Source organism: Arachis hypogaea, chromosome 18, assembly GCF_003086295.3.
Source record: "Arachis hypogaea cultivar Tifrunner chromosome 18, arahy.Tifrunner.gnm2.J5K5, whole genome shotgun sequence".
Classification (NCBI taxonomy): Eukaryota; Viridiplantae; Streptophyta; class Magnoliopsida; order Fabales; family Fabaceae; genus Arachis; species Arachis hypogaea.
In genome coordinates, this window is record NC_092053.1 from 1,247,889 (window position 1) to 1,274,363 (window position 26,475).

The 26,475-nt window shown below is 33.9% G+C and overlaps 5 protein-coding genes and 1 non-coding gene across 6 annotated transcripts; 2 read left to right on the top strand and 4 right to left on the bottom strand.

The window, feature by feature from the left end:
• Positions 1-5,526: 5,526 nt before the first annotated feature.
• Positions 5,527-9,647, bottom strand: LOC112770840 (tRNase Z TRZ3, mitochondrial). The gene is made up of 11 exons (XM_025815265.3): positions 9,124-9,647; positions 9,007-9,051; positions 8,875-8,929; positions 8,675-8,718; positions 8,166-8,588; positions 7,801-8,051; positions 7,588-7,714; positions 7,450-7,500; positions 6,921-7,324; positions 6,195-6,825; positions 5,527-6,105 (listed from the first exon to the last, which is right to left on the bottom strand). The coding sequence occupies exons 1-11, from the start codon at positions 9,535-9,537 to the stop codon at positions 5,788-5,790; spliced, it is 2,763 nt and encodes a 920-aa protein (XP_025671050.1). The 5' UTR covers positions 9,538-9,647; the 3' UTR covers positions 5,527-5,787.
• A 702-nt stretch (positions 9,648-10,349) lies between these two features.
• Positions 10,350-11,796, top strand: LOC112769201 (photosynthetic NDH subunit of subcomplex B 3, chloroplastic). Its single transcript, XM_025813657.3, has 6 exons — positions 10,350-10,822; positions 10,915-11,025; positions 11,120-11,176; positions 11,268-11,330; positions 11,424-11,486; positions 11,596-11,796. The coding sequence occupies exons 1-6, from the start codon at positions 10,583-10,585 to the stop codon at positions 11,674-11,676; spliced, it is 615 nt and encodes a 204-aa protein (XP_025669442.1). The 5' UTR covers positions 10,350-10,582; the 3' UTR covers positions 11,677-11,796.
• On the top strand, positions 10,352-10,425 carry TRNAN-GUU (transfer RNA asparagine (anticodon GUU)). Its single transcript has one exon. It is a non-coding gene; the product is annotated as a tRNA-Asn (tRNA).
• Positions 11,797-12,785: 989 nt separating the features above from the next.
• On the bottom strand, positions 12,786-15,691 carry LOC112769200 (aquaporin TIP2-1). Its single transcript, XM_025813656.2, has 3 exons — positions 14,270-15,691; positions 13,866-14,116; positions 12,786-13,338 (listed from the first exon to the last, which is right to left on the bottom strand). The coding sequence occupies exons 1-3, from the start codon at positions 14,394-14,396 to the stop codon at positions 12,970-12,972; spliced, it is 747 nt and encodes a 248-aa protein (XP_025669441.1). The 5' UTR covers positions 14,397-15,691; the 3' UTR covers positions 12,786-12,969.
• Positions 15,692-16,165: 474 nt separating this feature from the next.
• On the bottom strand, positions 16,166-19,699 carry LOC112772683 (proteinaceous RNase P 1, chloroplastic/mitochondrial). The gene is made up of 6 exons (XM_025817652.3): positions 18,418-19,699; positions 18,208-18,297; positions 17,952-18,133; positions 17,560-17,680; positions 17,212-17,280; positions 16,166-16,875 (listed from the first exon to the last, which is right to left on the bottom strand). Exons 1-6 carry the CDS (start codon positions 19,552-19,554, stop codon positions 16,732-16,734), a joined length of 1,743 nt encoding a protein of 580 aa, XP_025673437.1. The 5' UTR covers positions 19,555-19,699; the 3' UTR covers positions 16,166-16,731.
• Positions 19,700-20,973: 1,274 nt separating this feature from the next.
• On the bottom strand, positions 20,974-25,431 carry LOC112772684 (uncharacterized). The gene is made up of 13 exons (XM_025817653.3): positions 25,281-25,431; positions 25,031-25,184; positions 24,718-24,923; positions 24,517-24,554; positions 24,079-24,158; positions 23,656-23,723; positions 23,243-23,552; positions 22,777-22,889; positions 22,630-22,695; positions 22,275-22,365; positions 22,037-22,104; positions 21,612-21,649; positions 20,974-21,482 (listed from the first exon to the last, which is right to left on the bottom strand). Exons 1-13 carry the CDS (start codon positions 25,368-25,370, stop codon positions 21,290-21,292), a joined length of 1,515 nt encoding a protein of 504 aa, XP_025673438.1. The 5' UTR covers positions 25,371-25,431; the 3' UTR covers positions 20,974-21,289.
• Positions 25,432-26,475: the final 1,044 nt, after the last annotated feature.

Below are 26,475 nucleotides of genomic sequence, written 5' to 3' on the forward strand. Positions count from 1 at the left end.
ATAATGAAATTAATATTTAGTGTTTTAAGTGTAAGCCAAATATTAAAAAAATAATAAATTTTATTAATCATGTAATATTATTCTTTATAATTAGAACACATATAAAATAATTAAATCCACCCTTTATATAACAACAAATTCATATATTTATTTATTTTTATAAATTTAATTAAAATATACTCTAGAAGTTACTAATTAAAAAATTATTAAAAAATAAAAATAAAATATTAACTATTATTAAAAGAATTAACCATTCTAAACAATCTTCAGTTTTACTAAAATAAAATATTTCTCCCTACTTATATAAAACCTTCTACTTTGGAGATAAGATCTAAACAATCTTCAGTTTTACTAATAGATTCTTCATTGACAAGAACTCTATTGTCCATAGTAACAAATAGTATGTGTAATTAATGACTATCAAATGATTCATGCACCAATATTTGATTTCATCATGCTTCCTCGGCAATCATTTATATAACATAGATTTATTACAATTCTAGCATACTCTAATGTAAACGGATCCACCAATAATCTAACACAAATTGTTCAGCCAAATCAGCTTACATCACACTTTAATTCCCAAAGATCGTACCTAACAAAAAGATAATTTAGAAAATATATTAATTATTATTATATTCTGTTCTTTATTATAGTAATTAATGTTTGATTGAATAAAATTTAACTTTTTTTTCAAAAAATTATATTGTAAACGGGAAATAAAAAGACAATATTTTTCTATTATTGATTCGATAGCTATTAATTCAGCACATATTTTTGAAGATATAAATTTATCGACTACTAGAATGTATTTACCCAACAGCGACACATAAAGTGGCCAAATGTTAACTTTTTTTTCGATTATGAAGGTAATCTTCTATTATACCAAGAATTTAACTTGATAGTTTACAAAAGATACGAATTATTAATAATATATCAACATATATGTTTTTATTTTTTATAACTTTTTATTGATTGTAATTGTTAATGTTTATGACGATTCAATGTTAGACGGTGATTTAGAAGATTACTTTATACCATCTTCAAAAATTTTAGACGGTATGTACAAAGTTTATTTGACGTTTATTTACATCTTTGTGTACATCATAGACTAAATTGCATCAATATGATAACTGGGTATTTAAAAAAAGTGCATTTAGCAGCTGTGTGGAATATAAAAGATCTTATTTATCAATATCAACACTGTAAAATATGGATGTAGTCTCATGAAAGACTTGCTAAATTTAACCAGTTACTCTGCAACTAACATTTTATTATGTTGTATGGAAGGGAAGATTGAGCTTCATCTATTATCTATACCTGAGCTTATTCAACTTCATACTAAGGGAGATCAAAGAAGAGCTTATTTTCTGAAAAATATAAAGGTATTTAATTCAATATTTTTTTTACATCAATAGCCGAAAAATTGATTGTGGGGTGAACAATAGGACTCTCCCCCAGTTCAATTTTAAGCTGGGAGGTTAAAACTACCATAGCATTGGTAGGCTACTTCCTCCGAATAATCTATGATCATATTTGTTCAGCTATATATCTATGACACAAAAAATGAGATTGATAATCAGATAGGCACACTTCAATAATTTTTATGCAACCAGTCAAACACTTTAGTTATGTTTAATCTAAAAGAGAATAACATAAATTTTATCATATCTTCTTTTATGCAGTTCCAATAAAGCTATAAATGAGCGGGATAGAAAAATTGTAATAATATTAAGAAACATGCTAGACAAATATAATAGTTTGGCAATAAATTTTCGCTATGCAAGAGATAGGTACCAAAAGAAAAATTGCATAGACATAAAGTTTAAGTTGATTAGTAAAAAGAATACAAATAGCAGCACGTATAATTTACCTTCTGCATCTGAAGTGATTGCATTCATAGTAGCTAGAATCTCGATTTAACTCTTAAAATCTTCCGATATTACGATTTTAAATGAGTTTTTCGATTTTACAAAATTTGTACTAAGTCTGACGATTTTACGATTTAAATCTTGTTAAGATTTTACGTTTTAACGTTTTTTATTTATTTTTTCGATTCTACGTAAAATCTCGATTTTCTCTACCTTGATTGCATTGATTATTTGCGATGTCGAACAACTAAGTAAAAATAGGGTATAGAGAGTCAATCTAAAAAACTCCAATAGATTAATATTTTTCACCCATCTTATTTATCCTTGCAATATCCATTACTATTTTTTCATGGAGAGGATAGATTTCGTCTGGGTATTGCAACATTAGAAGAATATAATTCAATGTTGTTTTACATTCTCTACTACCAACGCAATAATGAATAAATAAATATAAATAGAGATCAGAGAAGAGCTTATTTTCTGAAAAATATAAGGACATTTAATTCAATGTTTTGTTTTATATCAATGGCCGAAAAATTAACCGTGGGGTAAACAATAGGACTCTCCCCCAATTCAATTTTTAACCTTGGGGTCAAAACTACCATAGCATTGGTAGTCTACTTCCTCCGGATAGTCTATGATCAATATTTATCCGGCTATATATCTATGACACAGAAAATGAGATTGATAATCGAATAGGCACAGTTCAGTAATTTTCATGCAACCAGTCAAACACTTTAGTTATTTTTTTAATCTAAAAGAGAATAACATAAATTTTATCGTATCTTCTTTTATGCAGTTCCAATAAAACTATAAATGAGCGGAATAGAAAAATTGTGACAATATTAGGAAATATGCTAGACAAATATAATAGTTTAGCAATAAGTTTTTGCTATGCAAAAGATAGGTACCAAAAGAAAAATTGCATAGGCATAAAGCTTAAGTTGATTAGTAAAAAGAATACAAATGGCAGAATGTATAACATGCCTTCTACATCTGAAGTAACTGCATTGATTATTGGCGATGTCAAACAACTAAGCAAAAATAGGGTGTACATAGTCAATCTAAAAAACTCCAATAGATTGATGTTTTTCACCCATCTTATTTATCCTTGCAATATCCATTACTGTTTTTCCATGGGGAGGATGGATTTCGTCTGGGTATTGCAACATTAGATTCTATCTCTACAAGGTCTACAAAGAAAAACAAAACAGCACTTTGCGACAATTCTTTGCTTTTCGCCTACAGTAAAGGATGGGTGAATCGCCGTTAATTTTGAGATCAAAGAGATTATTCCAACAATTTTTGGTGGATGCCTACACAATTATGAAATCAGAGATGTTAAAATTCTTCAGGTGTAAACAACCAAAGTTGAGGGTTTGATAAATACAAATGTTTACATGAGAGTCTTATAAACGGGGATGTAAATGTTGCTAGGCTTGGCAAAAGAATCATTATTCCCAGTACTTTTATTGATGGACCTAGGTACATGATGAATAATTTTAAAGATGCACTTGCAATTTGTAAATATACAGAATATCCTAACTATTTTATCACTATGACCTGCAACCTTAAATGGGATGAGATAAAGAGAAAATTGACTCCTATTAGATTGAAGGTAAAATACCGCCCCAATATATTGTATTGAGTTTTCAAAATCAAGATTGACGGTTTGATTAAGGACCTAAAAGAGGAAAAAATATTTGACAAAATTATGGTATGTAAGTCTGTGTTTATGCAACACCTTATTAAAATCTTATGCTGTAGATAATGTTTTAGTCATTTGTCTTTTCAATTTTCAAATGTTTGTACTATAAAGTTTTAAAAGAGAGCGCTTCCACATGCACATATTCTTTTATTTATGAGTAATGAGTTCAAGCCACAAACACTAGAAAATGAAAGGCCAAATTTACATGGAACTATTCAAAACTACATGGTACATGGTCCATGTGGGCCATACAATAAGAATTCACCTTGCATAAAGAATGGATCCTATTTAAAGTTTTATCTCAAAGAATTCAGACAATAAACACTCATTGACGAAGCTAGGTTTCTTAAATATAGGCGTACCAATAACGGTCGAACTGTGACAAAAAAGAAATGTGTACTAGATAATAAGTTTATTAGTCCATATAATCCAGAATTGTTGCTCAAGTTCGGGTGCCACATAAATGTGAAATACACATGCCAAATAAGTTATATCAAGTATTTGTTTAAATATGTACACAAGGACAATAATCGTGTAACAGCTAATCTATACAATGCTGGTGATTAATCAGAAACCACACAAGTTGTCGATAAAATTAGGAATTATTATGATTGTAGGTACATTTTGGCATGTGAGGCAGCCTAGTATATATTTGGATACAAAATTCAAGAGAAAGAATCATTTATGATTAGACTTCCATTTCATTTGGAGGATGAACAATCCGTAGTTTATAATGAAACTTCTAATAAGAATGATATTGTTGAAATAGTAGTATCTCATAAGTTTGTATTTTTGAGATGGATGGCGACAAACATATCATATCTTTATTCTCAAAATTTGACTTATGCTGAGTTTTCAACCAAATTTGTTTGTAAGGACGATGCTTCAAATTAGTTTTTTCAAAAACAAGGCTTTGTAATTGAAAAGTTGACTCATGTGCTTGCATATAGTGATGAATTTATATTCAATTTTATTCTTATTTATTTGATGATTGAAATTTGAAAGATAAGGATTTGATTATATATTTTTATTTCATTGAAAATAAATTTAAGTGTTTTAGTAAAAACACAAAAGCGTACATTCTATTAAAATATTATTTCTATACGAGTGAATTATCGTCTTAATCTTTTAAAAGAAATAATTTATTGATAAAATAGTCTTGAAAAATCGGCAATAATTTTCATGAAAATAATTTACTAGAAAAATAAATGTTAAATAGTTGATTATCATGAAATCTAATTTAATCGTAAATTTGTAATTTGTAATTGAATCTATTTCTACACCTTAATTTGGAATAGGTGTTAGAGAAGAAATTTAGAGAGTGAAAACTTGAGTCATCGAAAACAAAACAAAACTTCCCAAGAACATACAAACAGATGCAGAAGAAACAAAAAAAGATTGGTACCATCTATGACTCTTTATTTCTATATGAATTCTTTTTTTTTTATTTCCAATTTTTCTTACGTGAGTTTTTTTTTTTAATATCAAACTTTACTTTTCAAACAAAAAAATAAATTTGAAGAAAGAGAAAAAATGTATCAAATTTATCGTTTAAAGATAATACATAAAAAAAATTTTAAAAAAAAAACCTTAAAAAGTGATTATTTAATCTATCCAAACCAACTATTTATATAAAATAAAATAAACTGGATTTCTTTATTAAACCAATCTCAGAGACCATTTTAGAGTTTAACTCAGTATTTATATTATATTTATAAAATTATTTAAGACAATGAATGAACTATAGCTCAAATGCTATTTGTTCTCCTTTCCTCTGTAGAGGTCTCTATTTCTAGTCTCTCTTGATGTACGAAAAAGAAAAAGAAAAAAACCTATTCATTTATCATTTTGAATAATCCTATGTTTGTTATAATTTTACATATTTACTAATTAAAAGGATGGATTAATACAACAGTAATGCTTAATGTTTCTAGCAGCCTGCGAAAGTGACCAGAAAACTTCATTAATATATATATATTAATGTAAAATTAACTTTTAACTAATAATTCAGTGAAGTTACAAGTGCATAAAAAACGAAAAATCTAGGAATACAGGTCAATTTTGGCTTATGAAGGAAACTTGATGTTTCAAGGAGAAATGAATGACTATATATATTGCTTTTGCATAGCATGATTCTATAATCTCTGTCTATAAAAATCTAATATACATGCAAAGCGAAAAAAAATGAATAGAATAGGAGTCATTTTGTTAATATGCGGCGGTCACAGCGTCTACTACATCGTCTGACTCATCAACTATCATTTCGTTTCTGAAAAGCAATTTCAAATATGGAAGAACCTTTGGAAGAACGGGCAAATCTGCCACATTCACACTCATCATGTCAAATGCAACACACGTTTTATGCATGTTTGCTTCATCCAACACAGGTATTTTAGGATATCTTTGGCTGAAATGAGTTAAAATGATTCGGTATGCATCAGCGGAGTTTCCCATTTCTATGGCTTCATTTGTGGTGCTGTGGTTTTTTGCTATAGCCTCCTCTACCATAGCTTCCTCAAAAGTTGCCTGCATCAATTCTCAAACAAGTTAAAACAAGTCTCACTTTGATGGCATTAAGATGCAGATAACATTAATCAATTTATAGGAAGACTTGCCTCGTGTATAAGAACTGTTGCGTCTCGAGATGCTTCTACCAACTCTGGACAGGGCCTTGTGTCGCCAGAATATACAACCTTCCAGCCAGGTATCACTTTTCCCGCAGTACTAGTCCTCTCTGCTGCTTTTAGAACAACACCAAATGCCTGTGGGCAATGTACAACAGGGAAACTAACCAAGGACTTCAGACCAGCTTCCTGGATTACCCCCCTAAATCTCTCTAGGATAGGAGAAACGGCATCTTTGTCAACAGGACTGCCTGGTCTTTTCCATAAACTTTGCATACGAGACCCTTTGGCAAACAAAGTTGAATCAACTTTTGATGCGGATACTTCTCTATTATTATTGTTCAGGTCACAGCCATCCTCAAAAGCATCCAATGAAGCTGCTGTGGTGTGCTTGCAATCTAAAAACAGCATATCCAAATCTTCGAGTCTTTGGTAAGCATCTAAATATCTCTTGAGCTGCCTTGGCCCTACGACAAGAACTGGTTCATGAGGCACCCCCTTCAGCAATTCACGGCGCAGAGCAAGGATCCTAGCCAAGCCAGTGTGGTGATCAGCATGGATATGTGAAATCCAAATGCATCTTAAAGCTCTCACAACATCATCAGCACCACTTACACCATATCTGTTTCCAAAGGATGTGTTAAATAACTATTCACATTAAAATCGCAAAAAATGCAGTAAAGTGAAAATGTGTTTAAAGAATACAGATGGACATGCCTTCTTTTGAGTTGTCCCAAGGTTCCTTCACCACAATCCAAGAGCAAACCTCCTTTTGAGAAAAGATTTATATATATTGAACTCACGTTTCTGTACTTGGATGGTTGGGATGAACCAGTTCCAAGAAGAACTATCTCCAAGTCATCTCTCCTTATATTTTCCAAACACGAAGGAACAGTAGAATCACACAACCAAGGTTCCTCAATCATCATATTTCGATCTGCTGTGGGAACTAAATCCTCCTTTGTCTGATTAGCTTGTTGCCAGAGCTGACTTACATGATGAGCTGCTTCCACGACCTCTGGAATCTCTGAGAGTAACTCATCAATGATTTGCGTGGAAGTCACCGTGGTTGGAGTACCGGATCTATCCAACCCAAGACGAGCATAAGGACGCAATGTAAACTGCATAACACAGTTAATATGTTTATAAGTATACAAATATTGCGGAGTCAGACTATAAAAGCTTTGTACAAAGACTTCTGCAAGAACAAAGAAATTAACAGCAGGGCCGAGTCAGATTTTGATACCTTGAGAAGATTTTCAGCAGAAATGACTTTAGAAGATTCAGAAAAGGAACCCTGCAAAAAACACAAATCAATCCCCCAGATTAGACTAATTTATGTGTTAAATACAGTATAAGTTCCCCTTCTAGCATTGTTACAAACCTCACTTGAAGCAAGAGCACTTGAAAGAGATGAAAATCCTGGGGCTGGAAAGAACTGAGGACAAACATAATTAAGTCGAGATGCAATTCTTGCACTAGCTTTCAAGATAGGAATCTCTACATTCTTCCTGAGAACAATAGAAACAAGAGTAATAAATAATGTGTTGTAGCAGAAACAAAAAAGGAGGAATTGCCAGAAAAACTAGCAACTTACTTTTCATGCCCAGCCATGATATGCTGTGCAGAACCAAATTTCTTCATCCACTTCTGGTAATCTGAAGAACTTACAACAGAAGCAGGACTTAAGTGAATCACACACGTTACGCTCTTCCCAGCTTCTTGATCATAGTAATTAGCGAGTGATTGTGCAGAAAATAACGATTCCAAATGAGATTTTGTTGGACAATCAACAAGGAGTACAATGGGACCAGGAACAGAAGGACCCAAGACATCACTTGGATGAACCTATTGTGTCACACAAATGGTTACGTTAATAAGTATGGGTGCCAGGTATTAATTAAAATTAACTATAGCAAACTAGATGGTGATTGCAATATCAGCGCAGATTCCATAAATTACCGTAATATTCAGGCGATCTGATTGCACTGAATTTCCAAATTGCAATTCACGATACTTTGGCCCAGGTTTCAAACCTAGGGCCTTTGCTTTATCTTGATCAAATTTTCCCTTGATCTCAGGCAGTTCGCAAATATATACTACAGACATATCACCAGGCTTCGCAGCAGCCTGGTTTTTCCCGTTGGGTGAGTTAAGGGTCTCTGAAGGTGTCATCGGGTGATGTGGTCGCAGGATGATGGCAGATATTTTGACCACCTCGTTTTCAATGAGAACAATGGGATTGTCCAATAGCTTACATCCAGTAAGCACAGTGGTATCATCGGTGCCGCCAAAGCTCTTTGTGTGAACCATGGCAGCATTGGGAATAAATGATCTCATGGCATCTACTAAAAACTTAAGATCTGAAGGGCCCCATATCTTGACCTACAAATCACATGAAGCTATCAATCACTACAACAGACTATGCATTACACAGTTGAACAATAACACGAAGTTAATCCGTCACTTACACACATCCCCTCTTCTCCCATTCCGGCCAGTGTAAGCAGCAAACCTGTGAGTCGAAGACTGATATGTATCAACATTCTAGTAATCCAATCTAAATATCAACTTCTACTCTTCTAGTATCAGTAACTTAGCAATGAAGCAATGCTATCTTCTGCAATACTTGCATGTAAACCCACAAGATTCTTAAAAATTGAAGACAAACCTGGAAGGCCACCGGCGGTTTCTGAACAAACACGAGTTAGAAATATGTGATCAATCTGCAAAAAGGTAAGTACATTTCGTGAGCTGATAACTAGTGATGACAAAGATAAGAACTTGAAATTCAAATTCAAACCTTGGATAACTTAATTTTATGCTCAGTGCAAAATCGTTGTAGTCCCTGAAACAAGCAAGAGAGGTTGAGAAAATGCAGAGAGAGATAAGAAATGAGAGAATGAGAAGGAAGAGTGACCTCTCCAGCATTGAATATAAAACGTTGTTTATCGAAGAAGAGGTAGACGGAAGGAGAAGTATCCTGAGTATCCATGCCAGTTCCGAGTATCTGAAGATAAGCTATGGTGTTAACTGGATTGACCTTGCGATGCTTTAATTGGAGGTCCTTCTTGGGAGCGTCGCTGTTGTCTCTTCCCTCTGCTCTGCGCTTGTTGAAGCCAGCAGAAGAAGCGTTCTTGTCGAGTTCCATTGGGTGAGTGGTTCTTCCTCTGCCACCGCGGGTGTTGCTGTTGTTTCTGCGGGTAAGATGGAGAGGGGCGTTACGGTGTCGTCTCGGAGAAGAAGAGGAAGCGATAACCGTCGAGAAGATGGATCGGAAGTGGAGGGTGGAGGGTTTGGAGAGAAAGAGCCGAAAATTTGAGAGTTGGGCCATTCCCCTCTCTCATTCCACCCTCTTTTTATTTCAAGGGTTTAAGCATTTGCCCACTTTCTTTCTTTCTCTGCACCCAAATCCCAAAGGGATAATAAAAACTAGTTTTCAGTAGTTACTTTATATTTTTTGAAAAATATATCTAAAGTAAGATATTGGTAAATTGGTACATAATGTTTTTTATTAAATCAATAATTATATATATTAATTTATATTTTTTAACTAAATAATCAGTTATATTATAGTACAATAATTAAATATGTAAATAATATAATAAATAAATAATTAGATTATTTATAGTAGTATAATAAAAAAAATATTTATATATTTCTATATGTAATAGTTGATTGATTGTTGATATTTTATATATATAATATGATTATTTTTATAAAAGTACTATGTGGATATAAAAAATTGAATACTATATAGTTATATTAAGTCATTATTAGATGCTCTAACACTAAAATAAAAAAATTCATTCTCTCTAATTTATGCAATATACACTAAAATAATTTTATTATAAACACTCATTAATTATCTATCATTCAATTAATACATTAGTGTAAGCATCATAATTTGTACCTAAAATATTTAATAATTATATATATATTATTTAATTTATTTTTAATATATATTTTAATATATATTATATAAGATGACTGGTTTAATAATTAATATTTTATATACACATAAGATCATGCTATTTTTATTAGACTTAAATCTTACTATTTTATTTTAAGATTAATTAAAGCATTAAAGGAGTTATATTTTTACTAGTTGAGTATATTAAATGACTACCAATTGAGCTACCAACCGAGCTGGAGTAGCTCAGTTGGTTAGAGCGTGTGGCTGTTAACCACAAGGTCGAAGGTTCAAGCCCTTCCTCTAGCGTTTTGGGTCATGCATTTTTTGTTTTCTCTTGAAACAACCACCTAGGTAGAGAGTTGAAGATAATGTATTATCCTTGCACTGAAAATGAGATAAGATCATCATCACAAGAACAACCACATATACATACTACATCCCACTGAAAAACCTCAAAAAAATCATGTCACTCCTCCAACTCAACTCCTCTCATGGCTTATGCTCTCTCTCACCCTATTCCCATAACAACTTGAGAAGAAGCTTCATTATTCCTATTCATTCATCTAATAAGAACCACACCTTTGCAACAAGAAGAGTAGTTGTTAGAGCCATCAGCACTGTCCCTGACACAAACACAGACACAGACAAAAACACCACTCAACCCTCCCAAGCTCCTCCCTCTGTTGGCTTCGCATTCATACATGTATATCTTATCTTGCCATAACTAATATCTTAAATGCATTTATAGTTACATGTCTTTAACTTAATTTATGGTGTTGTTCTTGTTAACTTCAGCCTGTGTTGCTACCTGATGGAACACCAGACATTCATTATCGTACTGCTTGTGGTGGCCAGAAGCTTAGGGACATAATGCTTGATTCCAATCTTGATCTCTATGGACCCTATGTATGTAACACACTAACACACACCCTCCTTCTTCTACAATCATGTTCTTTTGTTTTGCTTCTAACTAACAACTACTTTGATTATTCTCTTATAGGGTAGACCTTTGTTGAATTGTGCTGGGGGTGGAAGTTGTGCCACTTGTATGGTCGAGGTGAATTTCATTTCTGTATAATGTTACCACAACATTTAGCATATTGTCCACTAATGTTCACTGATATGTACTATTTTGCAATTGGTGTTAGGTTCTTGAAGATGGGGGGCTTCTTAATCCACGCACTGATAAAGAGAAAGAGCATCTCAAGAGGGTGAGTGAATGTGAATCATTGCTTTTGATACTTAGTCTTTGAACTGGACTCTGCTAATAACATTTTCTATGTTGGTGTTTTTCATTCTGTCAGAAACCAAAGAATTGGAGATTAGCATGTCAAATAACTGTTGGTAAACCAGATTCAACAGGCGCGGTTCGTCAATTCTAAACTCTTTGGATCATCACTTTATTTTTATGTGGAACTATATAGTATAGTATAGTATATATTGATTGATTTTTGGTTTCATTTTAACTTAATGCAGCTTGTGATCCAACAACTACCAGAGTGGAAAGGCCATGAATTTAAGTATCAAAACCGTGAAGATGATTCAGAGGATTCTTAAGGAGGCTTTTGTTGTTGTACTCAAAAGTAAATAGAAAATGAAGTAGTCTTCATGATGCATTTTTTTGTTCTTGGTTTCTTGCAATCTGCAAAATGATGAAGAAAATCTTGGAACCTGTAATTAGGAGTTAAATTCTATCTTCTAGAGGCAGGCACTTCAAGAGATGGGAGAAAAAAAAGAATGAGAAACATAGCATACAATATACATCATAATGTCAATTCCATACAGTGATGAAAGAAATCAGGATAAACGATTTATTAATCAATATATGAAACAAAAAGAAGTAAAACATATCTATTAAATAACTGAGTAGTTTATCTTCTCTTTACTCAAACATTTTTAACTGGAGATAACTCCACCTTATCTGCTAAAAATTTTGTGGATAATTGGATATTTTTGCAAGGAAAAGATAGCCCTCTTGTTATATCAAGTGCAATTATTATTCTAAGTTTAGGAAACACAAATTGTACATCAACATCAACATCAAAGCTTTAATTTTATGAAGACAAAGGAACTTTGGTGCTAAATTGTGATCAAAATAGAGCATTGCTACTACAGTGTATAGAAGCAGTGAAGTTAGTTTGATATTTTTGCAGCCTTATCTTTCAAATGTGGTAGAGGGTCCCCATAGAGCATAGGGTCCACTCTACCTAAATGTTTTTAATGGATGTGACCATTTTCTTGTTTTCATTTGTCTTGTTATGTATTGCTTGGACCCTTGCCATTGAAACTATTTCAACATCAATAATTCTTGCTTGCTGTACTGCACTATCACCCTTTTGGCATATACCTTATTCATTCCATTTGAAGCTTTTGCATTAATTAAGAGATTATCTTCTTTAATTAGGATTCTTAGTATCTTCTTTTCTAACCACTCTTCATATTTGGACAGCACAAAATGACAAACCTAAAGGTGTTATGACTATTGTTATTATTTTTTATATGTCTAATGCTTTCTCATTTGAAATTCTCATAATTTACAGCCTAAAATATCTCTGAATCATAAACTTGTGTTCAATTTATTTCTAGATGCCAATAATGGCAGGCTAATCCCCCTAGTAACAAAGTAATAGCAACCCAACAAAGAAAAAAGAAATAAACACCAGAGATGAATAATTAAACACTACTGATCCACTGCACATATCAATAATCTCTTGAATTCTCTTACATGCCAAGCTGAAAAAGCCAAAGGATAAATCAGATAAGAAAAGAAAGAAAGAAAAACAAGATTTGCTTTTCCTCCTTTATTACAGAGGAACTTGAATTACAAAGGCAATAATCTCCAAGACATCATCAAAAATCACTGGCCAATGGAGCATGCTCAGTAGGCATGTAAAAAAAGCTATAGACAAGACCAGCCACAGCACCACCAATAAGTGGTCCAACCCAGTAGATCCAGTGATTAGTGAAGTCTCCACTGATAACAGCAGGTCCAAAGGAGCGTGCCGGGTTCATGGAGCCGCCAGAGAATGCCCCTGCAGCCAAGATGTTGGCACCTACAATGAAACCAATGGCAATGGGTGCAATTGTTCCCAGTGAACCCTTCTTTGGATCAGCTGCTGTTGCATACACAGTGTACACCAATCCAAATGTGATTATAATCTCAGTAACAACTCCTTCTCCTGCTCCAACTCCAGCTCCAACATTGTGGATTGGAATTGTCTGAACACAAAAATCACTGCCATTTAGTTTCTCTTAGCTTAAGAATGTATCACAGTTAATCTCTTATATCAATAGGATCTGGTCTTAACCATCAAAGACTTAAATTACAAGGGGTCCTACACCAATTATGTGCACTAATCATGAGAAATATCAAGCTTAAATTGAATCACTCCATTACTTTATGTGATCACGGAAATATCAAGCTTAAACATTCAACCCGTTTCACAAAGACAAAAACCAACAATTAATAAAAGTCCACAACAGAAAATTCTAACAAAAATAGGTCCTACTTCATAGTTCACATACTAAAGAAATTATGCAGGAAACTATGTTCCAAGTTCCAACACAATAAAACAAGATGTCCCCTCAATCAATGTGACAGAGGAAAAATAGCAGACATGCCCTTGTGTGGTGCATGAAGCTTGTGGCCCAAGGATGACAATTTTTCCCATGGTTGACACACAAAATGATTTGAAATCATCATGGAAAACATATAGGTTGGTTGACTTAGTTCAGTGTGAACTTACCAAGCCTCCAGTGACAAGCTTGAGGAGCAAGCAAGCGGCTATGGAGCCAAGAAGCTGCGAAATTATGTAGAAGATAGCGGTGAGAACGGTGATCTGGCCACCAAGAGCTAGGCCAAAAGTCACTGCAGGGTTGACATGGCCACCAGAGATGTTGGCACTAACAGCAACTGCTACAAAGAGAGCGAAAGCATGGGAAACAGCAACTGCTACCAACCCAGCAGGATCAAGAGCTGCACCTGATGTCAACTTATCTGAGCCAAAAATCAAACACAAAAAAAGTCAGACTCACTTTAAAACTAAAAAAGCACAACACTTTTAACATATCTCTGCATGCCCAGAACAAAAAAAAGACATCTTGTTATACCATATAAGAAATATCACTTGATTCAGTGTAACTAACTAACCATAGGCAATGGCAGAACCAACACCAGCAAAAACAAAGATCAAGGTTGAGTGTAACTCTGCAATATAGCACTTGATGGAGCTAAAACTGAAGGAATCATCGAATCTTCCGAATGCTATGCGAGCCATCTCTCTCCAAAAGTTTCTATGGAAGCCTCAGAGATAGAGAGAAGATAAGATGAGAAAATGTTATAAGAACTAGATACATATAATATAGCACACTATGGTTCTTTGTTGAGCTATTTATATCTGTATATAGTAGGATTTAATTTGCCTAGTTGCTATTAAAGCTTTATTAAATAAGGTCACGGCTTATTAGATAGGCCATGTTGAAGTTGCATTATTGTTGTTGTTATTATATTATATTATATTACTGTCTATGTTTTATTGTTTGAAACTAGAAAGGAGTAAAAGAGAATATGGTTAAATACTAAATATCAATTCATATCCAATGGGGTCTTTTTTCTGGCAATCTTAGCTGTCATTGACGTAATTCATTAGAAATGTCTCGATGCCAATGAATGATGATTCCTCCATGTGAGTACAGTAGAGACTAGAGATAGAGGAGGTGTTTGGTGGGGCAAATTGTGAAGGACATAATAATAATCATATAACAAAAGGAGGAGTGCAACTATGCAATGCATGAATTGCTTTGGTCCACAGAATAGCAAGGTCCAATTCTGTTTTTTGTATTATTGGCATTAGTAGTTTAGATGATGGTTGTTTTGGTCTATGTCATGGAAAAGTTGTTGGCTAATTGGAGTAAATGAAATAAAAAGAATCTTAAGGAGCTGTTGGGCACCGTTAAAATGAAGAAAACTTTTCAAAAAAAAAGTTAAAAAGCACTGTTAATTATGAATTTATGATCATGTCATCATTAATTTGTATACACCAACAAACCCCTTGCCAATTATTGTACATTATCAAAGAACAAAAGAAAAGAGAAAGTGTTTTAATTTGGATATTCCCATGTGATTCTCTTTGTCCTACGGTAATAGGCCAAAAGTTGAACATGGAGTGGCTAGTGATTGGGCCATGGCTGCATGTTATTGCCATGCATGGATAGGAAGTAGGAACTCATGAAAGAGCTTCAATTGCTAATTTCAAAGCATCATAAATAATTTGATGAGCACTAATAATAGGTATTAGGTACATAGTTTCATTCAAATTAAGCACAAATGGTTAATGAGGACTAATAGGTAAATACTAAATAGTATAGAGAAGATTATCAGGTGTACCGGGACTACCGGTGTTCTAGTTGTTTTAACCGTTGATCTGAATTATAAAAAATATATATAATATATATTAATTAAGATCAACGGTTAAAATAACTGGAACACCGGTATTCCCGGGTACACCTGATAACTTTCCAATAGTATATACTTCTATAGTTTTATGTGAAGATCTTTTTTCAACATTAGACTACTGCCATCGCAGTCGCAGCAGCCCATGTTTTATCTCAATAAGTAGGTATTAGCCACTAATTAAAAAGGAAATCTTATCTGCCAACTATTGTTTGAAGAGATGGACCCATAAGGCGGCTAAAAAATAAACATGTTAACATCCAAACAATTGTTTAATCTTTAATGTTATAGTCTTCTTATCTTTACACGCATCTTATCCCAATTTCTGAAGACATTAGCTTAATTAGTTTTGCTTTTCCTACAATTTTTTTGTATTAGAAGAAGGTAATGGATATAGTAAAACAATCACATGATTTTATGAGAAGAATTTGATATTCTCCAAAATTTTTAGCCCGACTTAATAATCGTTAGCTATTTAGTTATGTTTTTAAGATATTGATAGTTTTGATCTTATAGCAAATAATTAGTCAACTCTTTTAGAAATTACTTTTTCACTTTTGGTGTTAAAAATAATTAATAAAAAATAAGAGAAGATAAAAAGAAATTATTTATTATACCATAAAAAAATTGTACCAGAGAGGTAAATACAAAAAATGATACAACAATTTTTTTCTCCTTCCAATTTTGCTCCCTCCTGCTCTTCATTGCCAAAAACTTTGTATTTAATACTGTGGACTCGAGCCCCAATCCGTAAAAATAAATCCATCAATCATATATACTACCTGCACCTGCATATTCAGTTCAGGAATAGATGTGGTAGCACAACAGTATTTTCTTACAAAGAAGATAGAATGAATAGGAGGAAAATGGGACTTTATCTACTTGAGCCAAGGCTCCTAGGCTAAATCACCTACAAGCTAGCCCTAATCCTCTGGTCCATACTACCTGAACTTGCCTCAAGAATCAAAACAAAAACTATTTTGCTCATTTCATTCTGAATATCAACTACTGAGGGAAACCTAAAGATAAGAATGGTAGCAGCCTTTTCCTGTTCCTGCATTTGTCACTGCAGGATGCAACAGCAAATTTAAGATAAGGAAAATACTTATGGCTGCTGAAAATAAATAAAAAGGATAAGAAAAAAAACTCCTTTCCACTTCTCATGTGTAAACAGTGGTCGAGGTGGATTTCCATAGATTGTGTAATGATTTTTCTCTGGATCTAGAAGCGCACAACCATTTCCTTGGTATATCAAGATCATCGCCAGTTACACTCGGCACATGCCAATTGCCATTTGCAGATTCCTGCAGCATATTATCCAAAAGCTTATTTAACTTCCATGAGACCATGGTATTAGACTATTAGCTCACGTATACAACTAAAAACAAAGCATACTATTATCTGTAAATCATCTTTTCTACTACTACTAGATAGATGGATAAAGAGAAATATATAATCAGAGTTAGACAATCACCAAATTCCTCATTTTCTTTAAAAATTATGGGTCCAAACCATTGAGACCACAAGTGTGAGTTCATTTCAATACCAAGTGTGGAGAAAAAGCACCATGCTGTTGAGGCTTGGTGGAAACATGCTACTCTTATTCAATGGAAAGGAGAGCAGTTGGGTGATCATCTCACCTGAATAACTATTGAGTAACAGGGAGGCGGAATGAGGACAGGTTTGCCAGTGGAGGTTGACACTCGAACCTGCACAACAAAAAAAGGCTTCAGCAGTCCTTCAAATGAGTCAAAAACCATATACTGAAGTCATTATCAGAAGATAATTGGTGCTTTAGAAATTCAGCACCAAGAAAGGCTTAAGTTCTTGAGAATTCAATAGCCCGTGATTCCAATTTTATTATGTTAGAATAGTTGTCAGGAAAAATTATGGTTAGGGAAATGGAGCAAGACGAAACGCATCTATCATCAATGGTATTAGGATGTAACTGTATAGTGTAAAAGAATTTCTCTGAGAGTTTGAAATACCTGGTGTTTTTCCTTCCATCGTGGAAAGAAACTCGAACCTAGTAGCTGGAACAAGTGGTCCCTCATCTCGTCATTTGTCAAGAGTAAGCATTTACAACGAACAGCAGCATACAACCAGTACCTGGGATAACAACATTTTAGTACATCACAGCTTTGTAACTGTAAGCATAACTACTAAGATACATCTATACTTAAGATTTCACATTCCTATTGATGATGGCCTTGGCCTAAATATGTAACAAAACAAGTAACCAGAAACCAAATCCTAACTCACTAGATGTAGTTAACTACATGGATCTTCAGCACCGTTAGGCTAATTGGAAATTCATAACAAGAGAAAAACAATATTAGCCAACTCAATCTAACTAAAATATGATGGAGTACTTCGTTACCAGTCATCATTTGAGCCCTGAGGTGTAGCATAAAGGACGCCATTCTTTTTCCAACTTTCTATAAGTCTCCTGTTATTTGGACTCAGAGCAGGACCACAATTTACTCGATTTACATGCAAAATTATAAGTGGCAATCTCTTCGTAGGGCTCATTTGGCGTAATTCTTCAACAACGAATCTAAGCTACAACCAATGGCAAAGAACCATTAAGCAGATGCTTTTGTCATGTGCCAATAAAATGAATGATTTCAACTCACACGCGCAAAGCTGAAATGCTGCCCATCCGCTAGGCCTATGTTGGCACCATCTACAACCGCATCAAAAGGGCCATAACGCTTAAGCCATTTCTGCAAAAGTTAAACCTACACATCAGTCCCTATGGCAATATTACTTGGAAGTAAAGGCACTATAATGAACAAGAACAACCATCAAAATTCAACAGAATTCTCAGTGAAAAAATGTTATACCTTAAAATGAATAAAGCTTAACTTAGGATCTTTTTTGCAAGCCAATATAGATAAAGAGTCAGCAAAATTTTCAGTCTCTTTGGGATCAATATCAATGCTAACAAGCTTCTCACCACAGGAAAGACAATGTCCATCCTGATTCACATGAGTCTTTGCCACTTTCCATTGGCCACTTCCAAGCCACCCTTGTCCATGCCACCCTCCACCTCCTCGTGCAATCCCTTCTCTTATCCGGTTAACATCCCAACTCTTTTCCCCAATTTTGGATGCGAATTCCTTGTTAAACCAACTCTCAATCACGTCGAAAGTCGATTCAGACACCTGCCTCACGGTGGTGCGCAACCGCTGCAGCATCTCATAAACCTTATCTTCCCTGTTTGAACTCACACTAACTTCCAAAAGAGCAGACAGTTCGGACTCTTCGGCGGCAATGCCGGAGTCAATCATGTCGGCATCAACTTCATAGGCCTTGTTAGCATCACCTGTCTTGCAAAAGCCATACAGAGCAGGGCCATAGGATCGCAGCTTGGGCGCAATAGCGAAATCCTTCATTCGCTGCAGCAATTCAAAAGCCATGTCAGGATCGTTCTTCGCAGCGGCAAGCCTAGCAGCATTGGTAAAGGTAGCTTCATTAGGCAAAACACGATCAATCAACATCTGCTGAAAAATCTCCATCCCTCTCTTGAGGCCTAACTCGGAAGCAGAACAGAGGTATAGGAGCTTGTTATAGTGATCGAGGTTCATCGAGACGCCGTCGTTTCTGGCGGCATCATAGAGACGAAGCGCTTCAACAAGGTTACCGGTCTTAGAACACCCGTCGAGCTTGTGCTTTAAGATTCCCTCGGGAGATCCACGTGCGATTCTTCTCCGTGCCTTGGTTGAGAGCTTAACTGCGGTGGGTTCAGCTAACGTGCTGAGGTGGTGAGATTGAGATTTCCTGTACCTGGAGAAGGTTCTTCTAGAAGAAGAAGAAGTAGAAGAAGAAGAAGCGATTGTGGTGAGTGTGCGTGTTGCATTGCGACGGAAGAAGCAAGGAGTGTTGGAATTGAAAGAGACGTAGGGAGATTGGGAATGAGAGAAGAGCGAGGAGAAGAGAGGAGTGAGCCGAGTCGTCAGAAAGGTTGGACGCGGCGGCATCACAATTCACAAGGCGGCGTTAACCACCGTCGCAGTTTGCACCAAACTAACAACAGCACCCCCTTTTCTTTCAGAGCGAGAAATTAGTGCTTGCTATCTATCCGAGTCTATGACGTTACAAAACTAACACTAACACCAACACCCTATCTATCTTTCCGTTTTTGGTAAATCTATCTCTCTTTTTTTTTGGTAAACAAATCTATCTCTTTTAACTGGATTGAGTTTAGATTTCGGGCTTTCGGCCCAATTTTCCGGAATGTTCTCCATGTTTAAACCAAAATCCCAAGGCCAAAACAGAAAAAAAAAAACTAAAATCCAAAAAATTAAAAAAAAATGAGTTTTTGTGTAAAAAAAAGTATCAACTATTAACCAATTTGTATTGGTCCATTAGCTAGTTCATTTGTCCACTTAAATTAATATCAGATGTCGAATCACATCTTATATATGCAACACTTTAACCTATCGAATTAGGGATACCGTAAAAAAAAATTGAGTCATAAGTATGAAAGAACATGAGTTTTATTTTTCTTGTTGGGAAGGTAGAAACTCACGCAAAGTTGATAACTGAAAGTCGTTAGATGAAAATTTAGTCAAATTAACAGTTCTTAACTATCAACTTCACGTGAAGTAGACTGCACTTGAGTAAACATAAATATAAGAAAACTATAATGGTTAAAATTTTGATTTGTCATTTATAAATTTGGAACCCGAACAACTAATAGCTGGAAAGAAGACAACAAATTAAGAGTTGAAACTTTAAACTTCAATAGTTTGTCCTTTGGATTGACAAAAGGCGCAATCATTTACAATGTCTTAATTTAAATTCTCAGATTTTTTTATAATGTAAGTAACACAAAAATTAAGAGTTGTTTTATTTCTTCGTTTATAAACAAAAATATTTTGACGATTGATTTTGTTCTTTCTTTAAAAAAATTTAGAAACAATTGTGTTCTTACTTCTTACATTTAAAATTTCGGGAACCTAAAAAAACAAAAATATTATTTTGCCGTACTTTTTGTAGTTTTTTAAAAATGGGCTTATCATGTTTCAAGCAATAGAACGATAGAACTACTTTTTTTTTTCCGTCTAGGCCAGCCTGTTGACCACAAAAAAAAAAACTACCTTATATTCTTCTATGTCATTAGAAAATGAATAATCTTAGTCTTTTACAATGATGCTTCACCAATGAAGCTTAGCTCACATGGCATATCTTTCCCTTCTCACCTCAAAGGTCTAGGATTCAAACCCTAAAAATTACAATTGAAGAAAAAATGTGATAAAATGTATGAGAAGTGTGTGGGTATGTTATGTACTTAGGATTGGGGTTGTCCAATCCACTGACAAAAAAAAAAAAAAACAATGATGCTTCAAGTGATATATTAGGAACGATGTCAACAAAAAATATATAAAGAAGGAAAATTTTTAAACATACAATAACGTGGAATAAAAATATTATTTTTGGTCACAAAATTTGATCCATATATAACATATAAGAGTATTTTAGTATCTTCAAAATTAACCATTCTAAGAAAAGATCTTATTTATTTCTGGTCTCAATTTGATCCATATATTACCATTGCTGTACTTCACTTACTCTTCCTGAAGAGTATTTTAATAACTAGGATTAGCAAGTTGACTTATTTATTTGCAAGTAGAAACATTAACCAGAAAATTTATCCAAATCCTTATTCCTAATTACACATGGGAGAGCCAGGCAGAAATTTTATGACATCGATCATTCTATTTCTACCTGCATTTCTTCAGGAAAAGTTATTGAAGTACAGCAATGGTAATATCCATTTTCGTCAAAGGAAAATCTCTGCGAAAGATGAGCTTCACGAATTAGATACTCCCCCCATTCCTCTGATCCATACCGCTTGAATATGCCACGAGCATCAAAAGAATCGACCTTTTTTGTCCATGTCTTCCTGAACAGTGAACAACAGCAATCGATATCGGATAAGTTCTGTTCTGAGTTTCTAAAGATCAAGGGAAGTTGTTTATAGTGCAAAGTTAAGAGAGTACTCGAACAAAAGAAATATAAACGGCAGCATTACCTTTTACTATGCCTTGCATTCATCACAGTGGCGTGCAACTGCAAAAACAAGACAAGTGATGGTTGAAAATTGCCTAAATACAGAAGAGGGGGTTGTGAAGCATGATTCCGGGGATACAGTTTCCTAAAAAAGAATCATAAGAAGAAATGTATTCCTTCTTTCCTTTATTGTGGCATTAAAGTGGTATTTCCAGACTACTACATTTTATTGCTAGAATGAGATTGATAATTTGGTTAAAAGCAACGATAAATAGCATTCACAATAGGGGTACATATCGACAAATATACAAATGATATCATAATTCATATCAAAACATGTGCTAACAATGCATTAACATAACTCTCAGGCATTTAGGTTACAATATTTTAATTACCATCTATCCAAAAGAAGCAAATTGTACAATGAACCCGCTAAATTTGATTTACCTTGAGGCTTTGCTTAGCATCATTCTCTAAGACAAGTCCAGCTTCAGTATATGCATCAATTATGACTTCTAGAAAAGCTCAGAAAACACAAATAATACTTCGGAAAGCAAAATATTATCAAAAACATGCATAGTTATTGATCCATAATTATCCGTTATTCAGAGAAGAACAAAAATAAGCTCCTAAATCCCTACACCAGGAAATATATACACACACAAAGCAATTCATAGATGGATACGACATGCACGCAAAAGACGGCCCTCACTGCCGATTTCTTCCACAGGAGCATACAAAACACGGGCTTTTGCCAAAGAACCTTTCATGCAATCCTGCAAGATCGGGAATATATTTTTCTTATTAAAGATGGCAAACAAATTCCACAAGAGCCAAATTTAATGGTTAAAGGAAAAAAGTTCTACTCAACAAAAGATATTAAAATTATTAAGATGTCGATTCTTTGAGTCGTGTACAGTTAGTCTTTATTGAATATCTTAGTCCTAAAATGTCACTTTATATTTAGGCAATGGGTAATCAGAAAGTAGTTATAAATGAAAATCATTTTTGCTAAAATAGACCACAAAATAGACTCTTACCAATCCTTTTAGTCTTATAGAAAGAGGCCGATTATCCAAAGCATCCATAATTTTTGAGGAGATACTCTGCACAGTTACATATATAAGTATAAACGTAACAATCTAATTCACATAACATGTCATAATGCTGAATTTAACAAACATCACCTGCAAGACTTCTGTGGCTCTCTTAACTCTGTCTTTGTTCCAGAGCTTAAGCATGAGCACAGTAAGGTGAAAGGTTTTAGGCTTTATGAATATAGATTTGTCAATCCCCAAATCTGAAAAAGTGTGACAAAGCTCAGTGCAATTTAATATTGACTGTATGATTGTAGGAAAAAGAGAGGGGGAGGGGGGGATGTCGAGCTTGTACGCGATAAACTATATTCACACACTATAAAAATGGTCCTGGTCACTGCATAATAAAATCATCTTGGGAATTTAACCAGGAAACATAGTTTAGGCTTCAGGCTCCACAAAGTGGAAAATGAAGAGGAATATTAAAATGCAATAAAACAAACATAAGCACATACATAAAAATATTTAGGCTGAAGAATTAATTCCAGAGTCTCTTAATGGGAATTTCTAAACCAATTACACATGTTAAATATATCAAAATAGATTGTTTTCATACCAGAGGAAGTGGAAGAGTTGGAAGACTTGGATGCTTTAGGTGCATAACTGACAAGTGGTATGTTAGTAAGATTAACTTTAACTGCTGCACTACCATCTTCGACTTTAAGTTCAACTGCAACATCAACATTTTCTTTTGACAATTGATCTACTTCTGTATTTTCAGTAGTATCCTCATCCTCATTCGTGCTAGCATCTCCATTTCCCAATATAGAGTTTTGGAAATTGATGAGTTTATCAACTAACTCAGGATGGATGGCCAATGGAAGTGATATGAAGTGTGAATAATCAAGATTTCGACTATTAACTGACTGGTATAAACACAAGAAAATACATGAATCTTTGCATAAGTTGGACAAAGAATGTACCCATAGCCATAGAACTTTTGACAAACGGTATGGACAGGAGACTGACCTCATCAATTATAGCCTGTATCTTCTCTACAGCTGAATTCACACTATCAACAGAAGTACCCTCAATGACTGCAAAAGACAATTACGACAAATCATTTAGATATTGGATTTCCTTATGGCACAGTAGTAAGGAGTCAAGCTGGTAAGAGGGAAGAGCCTCTACTTAAATGAAAATCCACCAACTAAGCCAATGAAAGATTCCTGCACATATAATTACTATGTGCTGGTCTCTCAATCAATCAGGTGCTACATATATAGAGTTAACAAACACTCATGAACTGAATATATTATATTATGAATGAACTATATTAAATCAGCTATGCCATAACCATATCAAAGTTAAAATGAAAGCATAATAGAAAATAAACATTTCAATTTGATCCATACAAGTTAGGCAGTAACTTAGGTACAGCCAGGAACTTACTCACAAAATCATCTTCTTTTGAAGTAGGTATTATTATCTTAACCCCCAATTCCTCTTCTATCTTCTGTTGTGTGGATCCCCTGAAACAATACGTATAAGCAACAAGTATATAATATACTTCGCAAATAATAAACTCAATCTTCTAACCTTTGCATATGACAACAGCAATGATATTTGTACGATTGTCCTATATATTGGCTATATGAATCCAAGAGCCAAAACCATTTAAAATTCCTCTATGCATTATTAATTGCCTTTTCAGCCCAGCCCATAATTTGTTTTCTATTTATAACTATGTAAGAAATCTTTTTATCAGCTTTACCCATGTAATAGGCACCCTCCCTTTCATTTTCTTCTTAAATTTATCTACTTCAAGTTGGCAAAGCAATGTAGCAAGCAAAGACAAACATAAATTTAAAACTAGCTTTACGGCTTCACCCTTTTCCTTTAATAAATCGAAATAGCGAAGTGCCAACCTGCACAACAGACACAAAGAAAACAAAGATGAAACTACAGAATTTTTTTCACTGTTCAGTTCATAATCAGAAAAGAAACTAGCTTGAAGTAGGTGTGAAGAACAATTTTAATCAAGGCTGACAGCATTTTAATCAAGAAAGGAAGTGAAATTTCTAATCTTGCCTCGACAGAAACTGAATGCTTCTCAATGGAACTAGACGATTCCCCTTCTATTACTCTCTGTTCATCATTGGAAAAAAAGGTAGCCGATTCAGTAGTTTCATCAGTAACTACAACAGCTTCGTTGATGGTATGATCAGTTGAAATAGTGGCTCGAACTTTCCCTCCATCTTCTGACTCAACCGTTAGATCCTTCATAGCCGAACTTTCTAGAAAACCACACCATTTAATAGTAGCTCAGATAACTCAAGTTTTTACTGAATTTAATAGGAGGATTAAGAAATGACAGAAGGAAGCGAGTAATAGTAATAGCTACCTAGAGAAGAAGAAGTGGCAGTAGTGGAAACTGGTCTCCAGAGCATGGTTTTAGGTTTGTTATTGGAGTTCTTATCATCAATGCATATTCTCTTCTTTCTATTTCTACCCCGCATCATATAATTACACCTCAAACTATGATAACTGCACTTTCCCTACTCAGTTCCGAAATTCTCAAATTAATTCAAATCAAAATCTTAGAACAAATTTAAAAATTATAGACAAACAAATCGAGTGGGGAATGAGGGAACCTGAAAGATACGATGTGATGCAGTAGCAGTAGCAGCAGCAGCAACATACGTGTTGGTGAATTTCAGAAACACAGACCTGCACGCTATCATTCTCCACTCTCTCTCTCACACACATACCAGTGCAGAAACCCAAACCGCACGAACACGCAGGACTCACGTGTCATTTTTTTTTGTCTCAGAATATTGTTGGGCCTTTTTATGTGGGCCTTAAAATGGTTATACCCGTACTGGGCTTCACTTTTTTGAAAACGAACTTTAAACATCCCTAACGAAAAAAAAAACTTTAAACATAACAGACGATGATGACAAGAAAACTTTAAACAAAATATTATTTTATTTATAAAAAAAAAATTGGTTTAAATATTATCTTTGTCCTTATAATTTTACTGATGAATTATTATATTAGATTTTTTTAATTAGATCTTTACTGATAGTTATCAAACTTTGAATATATTTTTAAAAATATTTTTAAGATTTATTTTGTTTTAATTTTGTCCTAAAAATTTTCGATTTGTATCAAAAATAATCCCGACGGCTAATTTTTCAAAAAATTTAAAATCAGTTCAACAATAATTACATAAGAACAACCTTCAACACAAGTAAATCAAATATAATTGTCATGCATTATTATTGGATTAGTCTTAAATATTTTGAAAATTTAACTATCAGTGGTATATTTGACGTAAATTAAAAATTTTTAGGATAAAATTAAAACAAAATAAAACTTAAAAGACATTTTTAAGTTTACCTAGAACAGTAGAACGTATATAACTCGCCATAGGCATATCAAAATGCTATTTGAATATTAAAATTAGTTACCAATATATTTATGTATAAATATATTTATCATTGTTGGCTTTTTTTTTTTTAATGTGTATTTATATTTCAACAAATATTTTATACTCATGATTGATTTTAATAGTTAATTTTAATGTAGAAATAGCATAGTTGTATTTATGTAGTCTTAGTTATTATCTTGTCATGCATGCATGGAAGTACGTACATACAATCATCCGTATTCATGTATGTATTAGATACGTACCTCAAACATGAAGGCTCAATGAATATGCATTTATATATACGATGGTTTGGAGTGCCTAAAAGATGAAACAAATGTGGCATTGTTTTATGATCAGTGGCTCTTGTCCTGATATCACTCTTGTTGTTAAAAAGACACATCACATTAATTGTCATT